We start from the raw sequence: 20,487 nt of genomic DNA, 5'->3' as shown, positions 1-20,487 counted from the left end.
CTTGGTGAGCCGGGTTCAAGGGGCAGGTTCAGTTTGCCTTTGGAGAGAACGCACACACCTGTCCTCCCACCCGCAACTGGGAACTCTCCTACTGGGAGAGTTGGGAGCTGAGCAGTCCCTCCTCACAGATCCCTAAGCGGTACCTGAGTTTTCTAATGCATAACTATCTAGAGGAGCTAAAAAATGACATCTGTACACTCTCTTCTGAAAGACACAAATTCTGAAGGTATTTGAACAGTGTTCTCTCTTTCTTTGCTTTGTAATTTCCTGGGGAACTGCATTGCAACAGTGGCCTAGATTTTAAGGAATACAAGGCAGTATTTTATATTATTATTGTTTATATTTCTATTATGCATTAAAATAAAAACATAAAATACATTATAATAATTTTAAAATTATAATTAGTATAATATTTGTTATTTATTATTTTCATTTATCTTTATTTTTAATTTACTTGATTTATTTTAGTAGTACTCTTAGTACTAGTACTTTATTTATTTAAATCAGGATAAACCAAGAAAGAATCAATACTTTGCTGCTAAATAATGGAAAGGGAGTTCCAAATCCATTAAGAAATGAGCCAGAATTCCTGTGGTCAGGTGTCTCCAAATCACCCCATGGCTGCACCAGGGCAAAAATCACCTGTGGAGATATTGGGACCAGTTATGTGAGAGGTGACACTAAACACACAGGGTTTAGTCTTTTATCCCAAAAGTAAAAAGTAAAAAAACTACTTTTTTATCCCAAACAAACTAAGTTTTTCGTCTGTTTGCAACAGAAAACAACTTTTATTGTGCTAGTCTGTTGTACCTGTCGTTCAAAAGGCACAAGAAATAAATAATAAATAAATTAGGACTAAATAACCTTGGGAAAGGGAAATGGCTTTCATGGGCACTTCATTGCACACTGTTTCTGCCACTGCTCAGGGCCAAGAGTCCTTTCCCTGCTCCAGCGTGGGCTTCCTTCTGTGGCAGACAGTTCCCCAGGAACTTCTGCTGCAGGAGTCCTTCCACAGGATCATCCTTAAGGAATCGCTCCAGTGGAGGTGCCTGTGGCAATGCAGTTCCCCAGGAAATTACAAAGAAAGGAAAGACAGAACACTGCTCAAATTACTTCAGGATTTGTGTCTTTTGCAAGGAACCTGGAATTCCCAAAAACTTACAGGGAGGGGAGAAAAAAAATTGGGATAATCCGGAGCCAGTTCCTCCCTGATGTCCCCAAACCCCTCCCCAGTGTCCCCAAACCCCGTTCCTGATGTCCCCAACCCCGGGTGTCCCCCCAGGAGCCCCCTGTGCCCCCCCAAACGCTCGCCCTGGGACCTGTGGGTGCAGTCGCAGGAGCTCCGGGACAAGCTGGGCCAGGCCCGGGAGCAGCTCCGGAAGGTGCAGAGAGAGAAACGGGGCCTGGAGTGTGAGAACTGGGAGCTCAACAAGTGCTGGGAGCAGCTCCAGAGGGAGCTCAGGGAGTCCCAGGAGAACCTCCACAGAGAGCTCAGGGAGCGCGAAAGATGGGAGAGCAACCTGAGCTCCAGAGTATGGTGAGCAAAGCACCGAAACATCCCCCGAATCTGCCCCAAATCCAGCAAATCAGTCCAGCAGTTTAATTACCTGGGGGGCCTCATCTCCTCGGACGGTGAGATTGACGGAGAGACAGACAACAGGTTAGCAAAGGCATCGAGAGCTTTTGGAGGGCTCCATCAAAGAGTTTGGTGAAATAAACACCTGAAGAAAAGCACCGGGATCAGTGTTTACAGAGCCATAGTGCTGTCTGCTCTCTTCTACGGATCTGAATCGTGGGTCATCCACCGCCACCACCTGCGGCTCCTCGAACGCTTCCATCAACACTGTCTCTGCACAATCCTAAACATCCCCTGGTCAGATGATGTGACCAATACGTCTGTTCTAGAACAGGCAGCAGGCACAAGCATTGAGGCCATGTTGCTGAGAACACAGCTGAGCTGGGCAGGGCACGTCTCCAGGATGAAGGACCAACCACCGCCTCCCGAAGGTCCTGCTTTATGGGGAACTTGCCACTGGCTGCCACAAGAGAGGAGCCCCGAAGAGGAGATACAAGGACTGCCTGAAACAACATCTCAGCCTTGGCCATGTTGATCAACAGAACTGGTCTGCTCTGGCCTCCAACCAGGAGGTCTGGAGACACCCCATCTATAACGCTGCTGCTCCCTTTGAGAGCGCAGCAGGATCACTCTCAAGGAAAAAGAATCGTGTCCTGCAGAATATACCACCTAAGGAGTCTTTCTGCTGTGCCTTTTGCACTCGGATATGTCTATCTCGTATTGGCCTCATTAGCCACCAGCGTGCCTGTAATAAATGTGGATAGAGCCTTCCTAAATCTTCGTTCGCGAAGCCCAGCCATGAGGGGGTAGGAAAGGGTTGTGGGGGCACCATGGAGGCTTGAGGGGATCAACATGGGGGCATTTAGGGCTTAGGAGGCACTTAGAGGTCCCGAGTGGGCACTGGGGACACTTGGGGGGCACTGAGGTGACAATGGCGGAGCTCAAAGGGGCCGCGGGGCAGGACGGGAGTTTTAGTCAAAGAAACGGCTAAAATGGTGCGGCTCCAAGGCACCGCCCCCAGCCCCGTTCCCAGACTGTGATTGGCTGTGCGCAGTGACAGGCGGGCACAGTTGCCAATGGGAGGCGGTGGAGGCGGGAGGCGGGAAGTGTTGGCGCTGAGGGGAGGGGGGAGGGCAGAGGATTTTGGGGGGATTTGGGGATCCCTCATGACCCCCCACAGCCCCCCAGGACGCCCCCGGCACCCTGTTGGCCGTGAACGTAAAGGAGGAGAAGTCAGATGAACCCTTCCCCCTGAGGTTTCCTCCCGGGACCCCCAAATCCTGCCGGACCCTCCCCAAACAAGAGCAGGAAGGGAAGGGGGTCCCGGAGGTGCTGCCCACGCTTGCCAGAGGAGCTTCTGTGCTGATGCTCCTTGGTTGTTGTGTCTGCAGGGACTGGAACAGGGATGTTTGTCCCAGGAGAGCGCTGCTCCATCTCCGAACCGCCCCTGCTCCTCTCACACCTTGTTCTCTCTCTTTCCCCAGCAGTCCCTGGGTGGCTCCAGAGCCCTCCGGCTGTGGGTGTGTGACACATTCACATCAGCCCCTGCTCTCCTGGGCTCCTACACACGCCAGCCATGAGCTGCTCCTCTGTGATCTTGCTGTCCGTTCATAAACAGATCTTTGAAAGTGTTGTTGATTTAGAAACTGAACCTCTCAAGGCCCTTCCCCATCTTCGTTGCCTCCTTTGGAAACTCTCTAATGGCTCGATATCTTTCTTTTATCGTGTCCCCCCAGACTGCCCCAATGGTGCAGGTGAGGCCGCCCCAGGGCAGAGCAGAGCAGGACAATCCCCTCCCTGGCCCGGCTGGGCCTGATGCCCCCAGGACAGGGTTGTCCCTCCTGGCTGCCAGGGCACTGCTGACTCAGGGCCAACTGGCCACCCACCAGCACCCCCAGGGCCCTTTCCTGGCACTGCTCTCCAGCCTCTCCTTCCCTGCTCTGTCTGTCCATCTGTGGTTGCCCCATCCTGGGGGCAGAATCCAACACTTCCCCCTGTTGAACTCCCTATGGTTGGTGATTCCCAGCCCTCTGATCTGTCAAGGTCTCTCTGCAGGGCTTCCCTCTTCCATGAGGCCCCTCAGTGTCCAAATGCTCCCTTTGTTCCATGAGGTTCCCAGGGGCCCTTTGACTCCATAAGACTCTGCAGTGTGACAATGTCCCCTTAGTTCCATAAGTTTCTGAAATGCCTCAGGGCTCCTTTGGTTCCAAAAGGCCCTGCCATGTCAAAATGGCCCCTTACCTCCATGAGGTTCTGCAGTGGCCCAGTTTTCCTTTGCTTCCATGAGGCCCTACAGTGTCACAATGGACCCTTGATTCCAAGAGGTTCCAAAATATCTCAGGGTTCCTTTGGTTCCGTGAGGCCCACCAATGTCACAATGGCTCCTTGGCTCCATGACTTTCCATAGAGTCCCTGAGTTCCTTTGCTTCCATAAGGCCCTGCAGAGTCCCAGTGGCCCCTGGATTCCCTGGGGTTCTGAAATGTCACAATGGCCCCTTGATTCCATGGGGTTCCACACTGTCCCAAAATTGCTTGGGTTCCATGAGCCCTTGGACCCTGTTTCTCCAGGGGAAGAGGGACAGCACAAGACACACAGACACCAACTCTAAGGAACAAGTGTGTCATTTCTCCATAGAGCAAAAGAGCAAAGAATTACAAAAAGATAAGCTCAGTAATGCACCTCATCGTTCCTACAAAGGGTGCCTGGAATGATGAGAAAAGATGCATCCTCAGTTCCCCTCATCCGTTCCCCTCAGCCAGGTCCACACGGCAGCGGGGGAGCCCCGGTCACAGCCAAGGGTTGGAGAATCCCTCCTGGGGAAGGGAAATCCTACCCAGGGCGTCCACTCGTAGGGGAGAGCTCCATCTCTGCTGGGAGGGGGTCCAGCTCTTCTGGGCTTGAATAAACAAGCTCACAGAGCTACGAGTGCAGAAAAACATCTGGCTCCCTTCTCCTCCTGGGTTCCACCCAAAGCCTGGCCAGGGCTTAAGGGGAAAACCAAGGGAGACTCAATGTGCAGCATCTGCTGCCAAACAAGGCCAGACATCGACTGCCATGGCCTTGACCGGGGTCTAAATACGGAAAGATAAATACATTCATATTTCACTAACAGTCATACGTATTTTATTAATGGACAAATACAAATATTTTTCACTAATGAGCAGATACAAATATATCTCACACAGATATAGTCCTGTCATACTTCATGTTTCACTGATGATTCCACACAGTTTTAGCTAATGAGTGGATAAATATAACCTTAATTTGGAAGGTTCATCCAGAGGCAAACTTTGGTTCAGGGGATGTTGTTCAGGCCTCAGTGCTTCAGCTGCAGAGCCTTGTGGAACCAAGGGGCCATTGTGACACTGTGGGGCCTTGTGGAACCAAAGGGATCCTGTGATACTGTGGAACCTCATGGAGACAAAGGAACCCTGGCACATTGTGGAACCTCATGGAATCAAGGGGCCATTGGGACATTGCAGGGCTTCTTGGAATCAAGGGGCCATTGTGACACTGTGGAACTCGTGGAACCAAAGGAACCCTGGGAAACTGTGGAACCTCATGGAATCATCAGGGCAATTGTGACACTGTGGAACCTCATGGAACAAAAGGGTTTAATTGTGACACTGTGGGGCCACATGGAACCAAAGGGACCCTGTACCTGTGTCTGATGGACACTCGAGGACCATTATCCTGGCTGATTATGGACTCTGATGGGCACCAACACAGGATCAGTTCCCCATGGACATTTCCCACATTCTGAACCACTCTTATCATTGTATAAGTTTGTTATTTTAGCTTCTCTAATGACCTTGGATGTTCAAGTATATCCTCAACAGACAGAAAACTGGGTGTATATCCAGATGTGAGACAAAAAACTGCTCAAGCAGAAGTGGGAAGGACTTTTGTCTCCCAACGTGGCTGTGGAAGCTTTGTGGGGAGACTCCCAAATTCCCTGTATGGGAATAAAACAGCTCCAGACACAGAGGAACCCACTGTCCTGGACAGTGCAGTGAGCAATGAATCTGCTGCAGGTAAAGCTGCAACAGAATCAGAACCTCTATAATGAAAATCATTAAATGGTTTATCTTTTTATGTTTACAGGACATTGTTTCTGGTATTTTTAATATAAATATAATAATATTTAATACTTCATGGTTATTTATCCCCGGATTAGCCAGCCATCCTAACAAGACCTTGCAACTCACGATTTTAGAAGAAAGAATTCAGAGTGATGTCCCCTAAGGGCCACTCTCATATAACACATAGAGAGCAAATGCCACCTGACCCTTGGAAGAGAAACTCACCCCGACAGCTAATGCAGGCTGTGACACTGATAACAAACAGCAGGAACTGTTGGATTTGTTCTGTTTCCCACTCCTTTGAATGAAAGCATTCCAATGATGGGACTTCCAACACCAAACATATTCTCCAATGGTCTCCCTCCAACTGGAGTGATGCTCCTTTTAGAAGGAAAAGCAGCCCAAACTCCAACAGATCCACAAATTGTCTTCACGGTCACTCCCCTGGGGTTAAGTGAAAGAGAGAGATCTGCTTGTGTCGTAGTTTGAGACCCCTAAAATCCAGTTCTCGAGTCCAAGCCCCCCTCCCGCATCTCAACCCCGTGTGAGATGGGTTTTCCAGACACCACACAAGACTCAATATGGGGGGAAAGGGGATTATATTACAATGCACTATACAAATAAATATTACAATACATCATACACAATCTTAACTATCTCTCCTATAATAAATCAGTATTTACAATGGATCAATCTCTTCTCCCTCCAATAAAAGTCCAGAAGGGAAAAGGAAAGATCCTTTCCACTCTCAGAGCAGCAGTGTCTCTAGGGCAGCAGTCTCTCTTCTTCCATGCAGCAGCTGTAGCTGGATCTCTTCCCATTACACACAAGGGGGTCTCCTCTCCCCCCTCTCTTCCGTGGACTGCGACATCAGGGACAAGCTCGTCTCACCACGTCATATCGCGAAGTGCAGGGGCATCTTGGTGATGGTCCCTTTCCTCAGGGGGTTTAAGCTCCCTTGAGTCAGAACATCTCGAGCAGCTTTCAGTTGAAAAGCCCTTGCCTCAAGAGTTCTATCAGAGCTCCCCTGCTCTGTCTCAGGCTGCCAGCTTAGCAGCAGCAGCAGCAGGAGGGCCAAGGTCACCCCCTCCACACTCTGTCTGGTTGTCCCGGTCCAGCTTCTAAGACTCCTGAGCTTCTCAGCTCCACTCTCCGGTGCGTGATGCATTTTAGGGCTTCCATCCAGTAGGAGTCCACCCCCTCCACTTAGGAGAAGTCACAAAAGGGTTTTGGGGGGTTTGGTTTCAGTTCTTACCCCAAAACTCTCTCTCTCATTCAGACAACTCTGTGTCTCTCTTCCTTGGCTGCAATGCCGGCTTTGCTGCTTCTTCAGTTCTTATCTCTTCTGGCTTTCTGCCACTGCTCCCCGGTCAGTGCTGTTTCTGCTGCTGCTCCGTCTGCCCACTCACGGTGGAGAAAACTCCTTCAGCTTTCTAGGTACAGATACTCAGCCCAGTCTAACACTGTTCCAAGTTCCTGCAGCCCCCAGCTGGGGCTGGGGGGGGCCCAGCCCCCAACGGGGCTCCTGCCCCTTCTCCTCGTGGCTTTACAACATGGCCACTTCTCTCCAACGACTACAACTACAACAACGGTCTGGTTGTTGATATGTTTATATTTTGCAGGAGCGCTCATTGGTTCAACCCCAAGAGACACCACCCCCTGGGGGATTACCAATTTTTTTAACTCCAGGGGGAAAACTTTTTTTCCCCCACCACAGCTTGCTATCTCATATTGTGGTTTATATCAATCTCTTCTTAATGCTTGTTTCTTTTGCAGGTTCTCATATAATTACTTTAATATAATTGCTTTGATACAGTGCACTGTACTACTTTATGCTATATTATACCCTACTAGTAGGTTTTTAGTCTTTACACTGTATAGTAAATCATTCTGATTAAGAGTTTTCATCTGTTCACTTGTCTGTTCATTTGTCATAATAAAGAATTCATTTTATACAAATACATCTGATCTGCCATCATTAAAACCTGCGAGATAAAGTGATTTAATCACACCTCTGTAATTCCTTAAATTTAAACTGTTGACACAGCCCAAGGCTAAGACTGGATCCAGCCACACTCGGGCTCCTCTCTGAGAAGGAATTTAGAAAGCAAGGGGATCCCTTCTGTACCTCGTGACTCAACAGCAGGGCTTCTTTAATAACTTTGTCTAAGCCTTCCACTCCCACCCGTGACAGCACCGCGCCCACAACACGAACCCTGCAGTCCAGTCACTCCAGTCGCTCCGTTGTCAGCACTATTGACACGTGGGCTGTTCAGTGCCCTGGTCCTCCTCCAGTTGCTGCACTCACACCCCCATGCTCACGAGCCCTTGCAGAGAGAATTGGCTCACACAGGAGTTAGAAGTTAAGTTTAATGAGAAGACAGAACAGACTGCACTGGTTGGGGTCCTGCCCTCAACTTCCCTCAAGTCCTGTGTTATCCAAAACTGCTCTTCCCCTGCATCCCATCATGTGTCCTACACTCCAAGGCAACAATCCCCCTAGTCCAAATGGGGATCTGCTCTCAGTGACTGAGGGGTTTCAGACCTGGACAACAGGGCTGATGGCTCTCCCAGGGCAGCCCTGGAAAGAGCTGGGACATGGTGTCCATTTCCCAGAGCCTGTCATTTGGGTTGTCACTTGCCACTGTTCCTCTGTGCCCTCTCTGTTTGGAGATGGATTCTTGGAGAGCTGATGGCCCTGCAGTGATGGAGCAGCCAGGGCAGAGCATTAACTGAGTTACTCCTCCTCCCACTGTTAGTGCCCTGTCTGTGTGTGCAGATGAGCTTCTTATCCCTTAACCTGACACAAGCTGACAAGAGCACAAATCTCCTGAGGCATCCGTGTTTGGAGGTCACACACATATGCCCTGCTATTGTTTAACAGATGAGAGCAGATCCTTGGAATTTATGTCCAGAAATGCATCATGATTAGGGGAAAAGCTTTGTTATTGTACTGGCAATGGATTTGTTCAGTGCCAGTATCACAGCCTTGTTCCTAAGGCTGTAGATGAAGGGATTTAAGAATGGGTACAGGACTGTGTTCAGCAAAGCTACAATTCTGTTGGTCTTCAAGGAAACATCTGCTGAAGGACACATGTAGAGAGCAATGCAGCTCCCATATACAATGGATAAGGTGATGAGATGGGAAGAGCAGGTGGTAAAAGCTTTCTTCCTCCCAGAGGCTACTGGAAGCTGCAGGATACAGAAAAGGATGCACATGTAAAATGCCAGAGTTAAACATAAGGAACCCAGCACGACACACGATAAGAAAACAGAGTCTATTTTCCAAAGCAGGCTGGTGTCAGAGCAGGACAGTTTGAATAAGGGGGAGTTGTCACAAAGGAAATGGGGGATCCTGTTGGAGCCACAGAAGGACAGCTGAGAGAGGAAGAGCAGGCGGTAGCTCAGGAGGGTGAAGCCGATGAGCCAGGCAGCAACAACCAGGCAGAGGCAGAGCTGAGGCTCCATGGTGGCAGCGTAGTGCAGGGGGTGGCAGATGGCAACCCAGCGGTCAAAGGACATGACAACAAGCAGGACAAACTCTGTGCAGCCCAGGGCGAAATAGAAATAGGATTGGGCAAAGCAGCTGCTCAGCGAGATGGTTTTCTGATCAGAACTCAGGATGGCAAACAATTTAATGCTGGTGGAGGATGTAAACCAGATTTCCAGGAACGCCAGGTTGCTAATGAAAAAGTACATGGGGGTTTGCAGGTGGTGATCCACACACACGAGGAAAATGATGGTTGCATTCCCTGTCACTGTTGTCAGGTACATGAGCAGAAGGATCACAGAGAGAAACAGCTGCAGGCTTTGATCAAGCCCTGGGAAACCCTCTAGGATGAACTCAGTAACTGCTGTTTCATTTGCTGCTCCCATGCTGAATTTCAGTTCATCCTGCCGGGACAGGAACATGGCAAAACCAAGTGTGATAATTTCACAGGCTGGACAAAATGTTCTGTCCTTCCCTCTCTGCTCCTTTCATTTCCTGCACTCTTCCTGTACAGCACAGAGATCGTCCTTCAATCAATACTCACACCCTGATTTTTCTGTTTCACATTTCACTCAGAGTCCTCAGAGATTTTGTTGTCTTATTTCTACTTTGCCAAATACTCACAAAGAATTCTTTCACCAGAACAGAGGATTCTGAAGAGGCTGTTGGCTATTTCACCCCATTCCTGGGAAATTCCAAGCTCACTCAGACCTCTGGCAAACATCTGGCACACCTATGTGCCAAAAGCCTCTCTTCTACTGCACAGATGCTAAACCATGAAATCACATCCACTCTGCATGTTTAAAGCTCTTGTTTCTACTTTTCAGTGTTTGCCTTTTGCACTGGGGATCCCTGAGAATCTGTTGATTCCAAAATAAGCAATATCAAGTATTTTGCAATCCCCTGCTTTCTGCCACAGCTTCTTGCTCTCTGGTTCTTCAGGAAAAGAGAGGGGAGGGCAGAATAGGGACCAAGTATAACTTGTCTTTTCAGTACTCTAAATAATGACCAAAATTTATCATGGATCCACACAGTGTGTCACAGAGTCCCACCTCACACCCGTCTGCACAAAAAGGCACTTGTTGCCATACAGTTGCTCGTTGCTATTGCTCTCAAATGTTCCAACCCAAATGCAGAGCAAGAGAACAGTGCCAGGAAGAGATTTGTAACCTTTCCTTTGCCTGCCAGTTTTACACTGGGAGAACCCAGCCTCCAGAGCCTTCTCTTGTCTCCACTGACTACAGAGGGAGCCTGGAGAAAACAAGTTCCCATAAGGGCCTGCAGTGGAGCAGATGAAACTCATTATTCAAGTCTCAAATCTCCGATTAATTAAGTTGTTATGCTTTTAAATGAAAATTCACAGTTCACAGAAAGAAGCATGAGAAAAAATGTGCAATAAAGACTGGTATTCTTCCTTTCATCTTTTGATTTTGTTTTTAGGCAGAGAGGAGCAGAGCACATGGCTCCAAAAAGAGGGTGATTTGAAATGCCAGGGGGAGAAGAGGGGATGGTGGGTTTGAAGCAATGAAACAAAGCTGTGTTGATGTGCAGCCAGAGCACTGAAGTCATTAGTCCCCTGAGTGGTCCCAGCTCATTGTCCACATAGATGAGAGGAGAGACTGGTCTGAGAGAGCCCATCAGCTTGAAACTAAGTGATTGAATTCAGTCAAGACCTTTAAAAATTAACAAACTCCAAAAGGAGCAACAATTTTGAGTCCCCTTCAAAATCAGCTGTTGGACTGAATTGTGTGGGACCTGTCCAGGGACACCCTCCAGGGAAGTCCAGGCAGTCCTAGAGATGGGCAGATCCTGCTGTGCCCAGGCCTTTTCTTGGGCATAAATGTAGCGATTGCTGTCCTGGGGGGAGAATCTGACGGCTTCAGAGATCCCTTATTCTAGAAAGAATAGGAGTAGTACACACACAGTAATAAATTAGGTAACCCAGACGTTTGAATAAGATCTAGAAGGCCCAGAACCAGGATTTTGCAAGCTTGAAGAATTCAGGTCACCTGATTGAAGAGGTCAAATTGAGGAAGACGTCCATGGCAACCACCAGAGGGATGAAGGCTTGAGGAGAAGACCCCACAGTAGAAGACTGGGCATGTCTGGAAAGACTCCACCCAGAGACCAGCCTACTTATTAATATGTATAATAAATGAGGTAACCCTGTATCCAAAGCGTATAAAATGGCTTAGTTTTGCACTTGCAAGTTGAGCAAGTTTGTCCAGTGCGAGCTGGCTTGCTCCCAACGTTGAATAAACAAATACTTTGCTGCTTAAAGATAAAAGAATGTCTCTGAGCAGTCTTTCGGGCCGATTTTTCGGAGTCACTGGTCACGTGCAAACAGGTGAGTGGTCAGTGCCCATCCCTGGCCATGCCCAGCAAGGGATCCCCACAGTCTGTCCCGTTTGCTTCATCCCTCCATTGCCAAGAACTTTTTAGGACAAGGGAACTCTGTGCTCTGGGTTTGGAGGGAGGTCCAAGTGCCACTTTCTGGAGTGGGAAGCACAAATGATGGGGTCTTGTGTTCTCTGGGGGGCCAGACTCTGGTGAGACTGGTGTGTGTGCACATGAGACTGGTGTGGGTGTGGGTGGGTGTAACCACCAGTGAACATCAAACCGGAGCACCCACTGCCTAGATGAGACCTGGGAACCATCTCCTGGAGGGATCCACCTGGGCTGGGTGTCCCTGTAGCTCTACATCTCCCCCTGAGGTGGCAGAGCACACAAACTGCCCATCCCTGTGTCCCTTTCTCCACTGGCTGTGCTTTGGTTTGGCCCAGAAACCTGCCGAGGTCCCTTCCAGGATGAGTCCCAGTGCACTGCCCTGCACCGTGGGCCTTCCCCTCCTGATCCAGCATCTGTGGGGCAGCAGAGCTGGGTCAGTGCAGGGACAGGGCTGGCTCTGACAGGGGCCATGAAGCCACTGCCAGGAGGTGACAGCAAGGACAGTTTGCAAAGAACAAATTTAGATAGGGTGCCTTTGTTGGGATCAAGGGGGCCATTGTGACACCAGAGAAAGTCAGGGAATCGATGAGCTGTTGTGACACTTCAGGGTCTCCTGGAACCAAAGGAACCCTGGGACAGTTTGGAACCTCATGGAGTCAAGGGCCTATTGAGACCCTGCAAAGCTCATGGAAGCAGAGGAATTCTGGGAGAGGGTGGAACTTCCTGGAATCAAAGGGCCACTGTGACACTGCAGGGCCTCATGGATCTGAAGGAAAGCTGGGAGACTGCAGAATCTCCTGGAATCAAGTGGTCAGCGTGACACGGGGGACCTCATGGCAGCAAAGAAACCCTGGGACATTTTGCAACTTCATGGAATCAATGGGCCATTGGGACACTGGGGAACCTGATGGAATTGTGTGGCCATTGTGCCATTGCAGGGCCTCCTGGAATAAAATGAAACCTGGGACACTGGGAAACCACGTGGGAGCAAGGGGTGCCTGTGACCCTGCAGGACCTGATGGAACCAAGGGAAGCCTGGGACCCTGAGGAAACTCGTGGAACCAAGTGGCCTTTGTGACCCTGCAGAATTGCACGGAATCAACAACCCCTTGTGACACTGCAGGGCTTCATGGAACCAAAGGAGTCCTTGGACACTGTGGAACCTCATAGAAACAAAGGGCCATTGTCACACTGAAGAACCTCATGGAATCAAGGGGCCATTGTGACACTGCTGGGCCTTGTGGATCCAAAGGAATCTTGGGATGCTGTGGAACCTCCCAGAATCAAGGGGTCGTTTTGACACCATGGAATCTGATGGAATCAACAGTCCATTGTGACTCTGCAGGGCCCAGGGAAGCAAAGGAATCCTGGGATACTGTGGAATCTGACAGAATCAAGGGACCATTGTGACCCTGCGGAGTCTCACGGAGATGAAGAAGCCCTGGGAGACTGGAACCTCATGGAAGCAAGGGACCGTTGTGACAGTGCAGGTCCCCATGGAAGCAAGGGAAAATGGGGACACTGTGAAAACTCATGGCATCAAGGGGCCATTGGGACATGCAGGGTTTCCTAGAACCAAAGGAAGCCTGGGACGTTTGGGATCGTCCTGGAATCGAGGGGCCATCGGGACACTGCGGAACCTCCTGAAAGCAGAGGAACCCTGAGACTGTGCAGAACCTGAGGGCAGAAAGGAGCCATCGGGACACTGCAAAACCTCGTGGAATCGAGGGGCCACGGCTTCACATCTGGGTCTCATGGAACCAAAGGAAACCTGGGACTCTGGGGAAACTCATGGAAGCAGGGAGACCCTGGGACACTGTGGAGCCTCACGGAATCGAGGGGCCATCGGGACACTGCAGGACCTTGTGGGGCCAAAGGAACTCTGGGCTGCTGCAGAACCTCACGGAGGTGGGAAGCTGCTGTGTGGGGCCCCCCGACGAGTGGCTGAGGCTGCTGCAGGAGAAGGTGAGTGAAGCCAATTTGCAGAAGTGGAAGCCGTGGGCAACGGCACTGAGCCCCCTTGCCAGGGTCAGTTACCATGGCAACCATCGTACGCTCCCATCGTGTGCTGGGTTAAAAGGAAACCGGAGGGAGAAATGAACCCACGCCAGGGATTACAAGTCAGACTGACAATTTCCTGAGAAGATGACAAGAAATACAATGATACAGAGAAAACTGGTTCTAACCCACAAAAACAGCTGTATGAGCCAGCAGCCTGGGACAAGAAGAGAACAGTGCTGAGCACCACGTGGGCCCCAGGGTGCAAAGGGAAAGGAAAGGAAAAGCTGTTGGTGCAGATGATGGTGGCAGTTGTGTTGAGGTACTGATGGCAGTCCTGTGGAGAGTTCCAATCCCAGTCCTGTTGGAGTTCTGCTCCTCCTCTCGATGCCACGAGTGGTAGCAGAAGTGCCCAAAGCCCAAGAGTAAATGTGCTCAGGTTCAGGTGGGGATGTGCAGCACCTCCCCCAGGGCAGGGAGTTTCCCAGTGGGTGATTTAACTCTGAGTCACGGGGTATTTTTGGAGTGTGTGATGGTCTGGGTGTTGCAGCTGCCTGTTCTGCCAGTCCAAGGCGGCCCATTGGCAGAGATGACCCCTCAGGCTGGGGGTGAAGGTGCTAATGTCTCCCCAGATGGGAGTTCTGACAGCAGAGTCCTGGGTGTGAAGGCAAAGGAACACTCCTTGCACAGTTCTTTCATGGCCAGCTTGTGGGCTGAGGTGGCAGGTGGGCCCTGGGCAGCTGCTGCAAAGGATCCATTCTTAAGAGTCCCTCAGAAATGCCCCAGAGGGTGTAAAATACACAGTTTTGGTGGCACCCACCCAGTGATAAACTGGTCCCGGCCCCTGCAACTAGGAGAGATTGTGTGGGTTGGTTACCATGGCAACCATCATACACTCCCATTGCTATGGTCAGTTACCATGGCAACCATCCTACATTCCCATAGCTACAGTTGGTTACCATGGCAACCATCATACATTCCCATAGCTATAGTCAGTTACCATGGCAAACGTCATACTTCCCACTGCTATGGTCGGTTACCATGGCAACCATCATAAATTCTCATTGCTATGGTCAGTTACCATGGCAATCATCAAACACTCCCACTGCTACTGTTGGTTACCATGGCAAACATCAGACATTCCAGTTGGTACAGTCAGTTACCATGGCAACCCTCATACATTCCCATTGCTACAGTCAGTAACAATGTACACCTCAGCCTACAAGCTGGCCAGGAAAGAACTGTGCAAGGAGTGTCCCTTTGTCCCTTTGTTCTGGGCACCTGGGGGCACCTGGGACACCTGGGGACACACCTGGAGACACCTGGGGACACACCTGGGGAGGACCTGGGGGGACCTGGGCACACCTGGGGACACACCTGGGACACACCTGGGACATGTGAGGGCACACCTGGGGACAGGTGGGGACACACTTGGACACACCTGGGGACACCTGGAGACACCTGGGCACACCTGGGGACACACCTGGGACACACTTGGGGATACCTGGGACACACCTGGGACAAACCTGGACATGTGAGGGCACACCTGGACACACCTGGGCACACCTGGGCACACCTGGGGGCACCTAGGACACACCTCAGACACACCTGGGCACACACCTGGGAACACACCTGGGGGCACCTGGGGACACCTGGGGACACCTGGGCACACCTGGGACACCTGGGGGGACCTGGACACACCTGGGGGCACCTGGGGACACCTGAAATCACCTGGGGCAGGTGGGGGCACACCTGGGGACACACCTGGGGACACCTGGACACACCTGGGGACACACCTGGGACAAACCTGGACATGTGAGGGCACACCTGGAGACACCTGGGCACACCTGGGGGCACCTGGGACACACCTGGGGGCACCTGGGACACACCTGGGGACAGGTGGGGACACCTGGGGGGACCTGGGGGCACCTGGGACACACCTGGACACACCGGGGGACACACCTGGGACACACCTGGGGATACCTGGGACACACCTGGGACACCTGGGGACAGGTGGGGACACACCTGGAGACACCTGGGGACACCTGGAGACACCTGGGACACACCTGGGACACACCTGGGACACCTGGGACACACCTGGGGACACACCTGGACACACCTGGGGACACACCTGGACACACCTGGACACACCTGGACACACACCTGGGACACACCTGGGACACACCTGGGACACACCTGGGGACACACCTGGGACACACCTGGGGACACCTGGACATGTGAGGGCACACCTGGGCACACCTGGGGACACCTGGGACACACCTGGGACACACCTGGGGACACACCTGGGACACACCTGGACATGTGAGGGCACACCTGGAGACACCTGGGGACACCTGGGGGCACCTGGGACACACCTGGACACACCTGGGACACACCTGGGACACACCTGGGGACACCTGGACACACCTGGGGACACCTGGGGACATGAGGGGACACACAAGGGGACACATCTGGGGAGGACCTGGGCACACCTGGGGACACCTGGGACAGGTGGGACACAGCTGGGGACACCTGGACACACCTGGGGACACCTGGACACACCTGGGACACACCTGGGACAAACCTGGACATGTGAGGGCACAGCTGGAGACACCTGGGCACACCTGGGCACACCTGGGACACACCTGGGGGCACCTGGGACACACCTGGGGGGACCTGGAGACACCTGGAGACATCTGGGACACATTTGGGGGGACCTGGGGACAGGTGGGGACACACCTGGGGACACCTGGGACACACCTGGGACACACCTGGACATGTGAGGGCACACCTGGACACACCTGGGGACAGGTGGGGACACACCTGGGACACACCTGGGCACACCTGGGGGCACCTGGACACACCTGGGGACAGGTGGGGACACACTTGGACACACCTGGGGACACCTGGGACACACCTGGGGACACCTGGGACACACCTGAACACACCGGGGACACACCTGGGGACAGGTGGGGATACCTGGGACACACCTGGGACACACCTGGACATGTGAGGGCACACCTGGACACACCTGGGCACACCTGGACGCACCTGGGACACACCTGGGGACACACCTGGGACACACCTGGGGACATCTGGGGACACCTGGGACACCTGGGGACACACCTGGGGACAGGTGGGGACACCTGGGACACACCTGGGGGGACCTGGGACACACCTGGACACACCTGGTCACACCTGGGACACACCTGGGGAGGACCTGGGGGGACCTGGGCACACCTGGGGACACCTGGACACACCTGTGGGGGACCTGGGGACAGGTGGGGACACACCTGGGGTACCTGGGGGCACCTGGGCACACCTGAACACACCTGGGGACACACCTGGGGACACACCTGGACACACCTGGGGACACACCTGGACACACCTGGGGACACACCTGGACACACCTGGTGGCCCAGGAGGTGCCGGTGTCCCCGCGGAGGTGCCACACCCGGCGTCCCTGTGGAAGTGCCACGCCCGCTGGCCCAGGGGACACACCTGGTGGCCCAGGGGACACACCTGGAGGCCCAGGTCACCAACGGAGGGGACACACCCGGTGTCCCCAGGAGGTGCCACCCAGGTGTCCCAGGTGTCCCCAGGTGTCCCAGGTGTCCCCAGGTGTCCCCCAATATCCCCAGGTGTCCCCAGCTGTGTCCCAGGTGTCCCCCCCGTGTCCCCAGGTGTCCCTCTAATATCCCCAGGTGTCCCCAGGTGTCCCCCCCATGTCCCCCCCTTGTCCCCAGGTGTCTCCAGGTGTCCCCAGGTATCCCCAGGTGTCCCCAGGTGTCCCAGGTGTCATCTCCTTGTCCCCAGGTGTGCCCAGGTGTCCCCAGGTATCCCCAGGTGTCCCAGGTGTCCCCAGGTGTCCCCAGGTGTCCCAGGTGTCCCCAGGTGTCCCCAGGTGTCCCAGGTGTCATCTCCTTGTCCCCAGGTGTGCCCAGGTGTCCCCAGGTGTGTCCCCAGGTGTCCCCAGGTGCCACTCCCATGTCCCCAGGTGTCCCTCCAATATCCCCAGGTGTCCCAGGTGTCCCCAGGTGTCACCTCCTTGTCCCCAGGTGTCCCCAGGTGTCTCCAAGTGTCCCCCCCATGTCCCCCCTTGTCCCCAGGTGTCCCCAGGTGTCCCCAGGTGTCCCCCCCCATGCCCCAGGTGTCCCCAGGTGTCCCCAGGTGTCATCCCCTTGTCCCAGGTGTCCCCCCCATGTCCCCAGGTGTCCCCAGGTGCCACCCCCATGCCCCAGGTGTCCCAGGTGTCCCAGGTGTCACCCCTGTGTCCCCAGGTGTCCCAAGTGTCCCCAGGTGTCCCCAGGTGTGACCCCAGGTGTCCCCCCAGGCCCGTCCACGCCCGCCCCGGAGGAGGACGAGGGTCGGATCATCGGGGGGTCCCCGTGTCCGCCCCACTGTCCCCTGTCCCCAGGTGTCCCCAGGTGTCCCCAGGTGTACCCCCCCTGTCCCCAGGTGTCCCCAGGTGTCCCAGGTGTGACCCCAGGTGTCCCCAGGTGTCCCAGGTGTCCCCAGGTGTCTCCCCCCATGTCCCCAGGTGTCCCCAGGTGTCCCCAGGTGTCCCAGGTGTACCCCCCCTGTCCCCAGGTGTCCCAGGTGTCCCCAGGTGTCCCAGGTGTCCCCAGGTGTCCCCCCAATATCCCTGGCGAGCCCCCTGTGGGTCCTGATGGCGGCTCCACTGCAGCAGGAGGAGGGACCCCCACTGCCCCAAAGCCCCCCAGGGTCCCAAATCCCCCCCAGTGTCCCAAAATAACCCCATTTGTCCCAAATCCCCCCAAATATCCCAAATCCCCCCATTTACCCCAAATCCCCCCATTTGTCCCAAATCCCCCCATTTAACCCAAATCCCCCCATTTACCCCAAATCCCCCCATTTTTCCCAAATCCCCCAAATATCCCAAACCCCCCCATTTGTCCCAAATCCCCCCATTTACCCCAAATCCCCCAAATCCCCCCAATATCCCAAATCCCCCCAATATCCCAAATCCCCCCATTTACCCCAAACCCCCAAGGGAGAATATAGGGGGGAAATGGGGGAAAATTGGGGTGAAAAAGGAAGAAAAATGGGAAATTGGGGTGAAAAGGGACAAAAAAGGGGATTAAACCTGTAGTGAGGGCTGAGTAAACCTGGAGTAAGGGGGGAGTAAACCTGGAGTAAACCTGGAGTAAACCTGGAGTAAGGGGGGAGTAAACCTGGAGTAAACCTGGAGTAAACCTGGAGTAAGGGGGGAGTAAACCTGGAGTAAACCTGGAGTAAGGGGGGAGTAAACCTGGAGTAAACCTGGAGTAAGGGGGGAGTAAACCTGGAGTAAACCTGGAGTAAACCTGGAGTAAACCTGGAGTAAACCTGGAGTAAGGGGGGAGTAAACCTGGAGTAAACCTGGAGTAAACCTGGAGTAAGGGGGGAGTAAACCTGGAGTAAACCTGGAGTAAACCTGGAGTAAACCTGGAGTAAGGGGGGAGTAAACCTGGAGTAAACCTGGAGTAAACCTGGAGTAAGGGGGGAGTAAACCTGGAGTAAACCTGGAGTAAGGGGGGAGTAAACCTGGAGTAAACCTGGAGTAAACCTGGAGTAAACCTGGAGTAAACCTGGAGTAAGGGGGGAGTAAACCTGGAGTAAACCTGGAGTAAACCTGGAGTAAGGGGGGAGTAAACCTGGAGTAAACCTGGAGTAAACCTGGAGTAAACCTGGAGTAAACCTGGAGTAAGGGGGGAGTAAACCTGGAGTAAACCTGGAGTAAACCTGGAGTAAGGGGGGAGTAAACCTGGAGTAAACCTGGAGTAAACCTGGAGTAAACCTGGAGTGTCCCCCCTGTCCCCTCCCCCCAGGGTGAGTCGAGGTGACCCCCCTGACCTCGGGGTGACCCCCCTGACCTCGGGTGACCCCTCTGTCCCCCCCCCTCTTTTAGGGTGACTCGGGGTTACCCCCTGACCTCGGGGTGACCCCTCTGACCTCGGGTGACCCCCCTGACCTCGGGTGACCCCTCTGTTCCCCCCCCTTTTAGGGTGACTCGGAGTGACCCCTCTGACCTCGGGTGACCCCCCTGACCTCGGGGTGACCCCCCTGACCTCGGGTGACCCCTCTGTCCCCCTCCCCTTTTTTTGGGGTGACTCGGGGGGTCCCCTCTCGTGCAACGGGACCCTCCAGGGCCTCGTGTCCTGGGGGGCTGCACCCGGGGGGCTCCACCAGGGTCTGGGGTCACCCTGGGGACACCCTGGGGACACCCTGGGGTCATGGGGACACCCTGGGGACGGGGGGACATCGGGGGGACACGGGGGGGACACAGGGAGGGGGGACATGGGGGGTCGGCACCAGGGTCTGCAGGGACCTCACCTGGATCCAGGAGACCATGGACAGGGACTGGGGGACACTGGGGACACCCTGGGGACACCCTGGGGACACCCAGGGGATGTGGGGACACCCTGGGGACACCCTGGGGATGGGGGGACACCCTGGGGACACCTCAGGGGTCATGGGGACATCCTGGGGATGTGGGGACACCCTGGGGATGGGGGGACACCCTGGGGACACCTCAGGGGTCATGGGGACATCCTGGGGATGTGGGGACACCCTGGGGATGGGGGGACACCCTGGGGACACTCTGGGGACACTCTGGGGACACCCTGGGGACACCCTGGGGACACCCTGGGGTCATGGGGACATCATGGGGACGGGGGGACATCGGGGGGACATCGTGGGGATGTGGGGACACCGAGGGGACACGGGGGGGACACGGGGAGGGGGGACATGGGGGTCAGCACTGGGGCCTGAGGTGACACCAGGACACCAAGGACAGGGACTGGGGGACACTGGGGACACCCTGGGGATGTGGGGACACCCTGGGGACACCCTGGGGATGGGGGGACACCCTGGGGACACCCTGGGGACA

General features: G+C 53.8%; 3 protein-coding genes across 3 annotated transcripts in view; all 3 read right to left on the bottom strand.

Moving 5' to 3' along the window:
* The window catches only part of LOC135406099 (trichohyalin-like), a 134,176-nt gene extending 132,774 nt beyond the window's left edge, over positions 1 to 1,402 (bottom strand). Inside the window, exon 1 of the mRNA XM_064640652.1 lies at positions 1,320 to 1,402. The gene's annotated coding sequence lies outside the window, so the exon portion shown is untranslated. The remainder of the gene's footprint in view (positions 1 to 1,319) is intronic.
* LOC135406004 (zinc finger protein 91-like) overlaps positions 1 to 20,487 on the bottom strand; it is a 369,522-nt gene that overhangs the window by 218,765 nt on the left and 130,270 nt on the right. Inside the window, exon 4 of the mRNA XM_064640514.1 lies at positions 8,152 to 8,158. Coding sequence (XP_064496584.1) covers positions 8,152 to 8,158 — 7 coding nt within the window. The remainder of the gene's footprint in view (positions 1 to 8,151; positions 8,159 to 20,487) is intronic.
* LOC135406055 (olfactory receptor 6C3-like) lies at positions 8,575 to 9,629 on the bottom strand. The gene has a single exon (XM_064640607.1). It carries the CDS (start codon positions 9,569 to 9,571, stop codon positions 8,588 to 8,590), a length of 984 nt encoding a protein of 327 aa, XP_064496677.1. The 5' UTR covers positions 9,572 to 9,629; the 3' UTR covers positions 8,575 to 8,587.

This window comes from Pseudopipra pipra, chromosome W (genome assembly GCF_036250125.1).
Source record: "Pseudopipra pipra isolate bDixPip1 chromosome W, bDixPip1.hap1, whole genome shotgun sequence".
Lineage (NCBI taxonomy): Eukaryota > Metazoa > Chordata > Aves > Passeriformes > Pipridae > Pseudopipra > Pseudopipra pipra.
The sequence above is the reverse complement of the archived record's forward strand: the minus strand, read 5'-3'. Positions and strand labels throughout refer to the sequence as shown.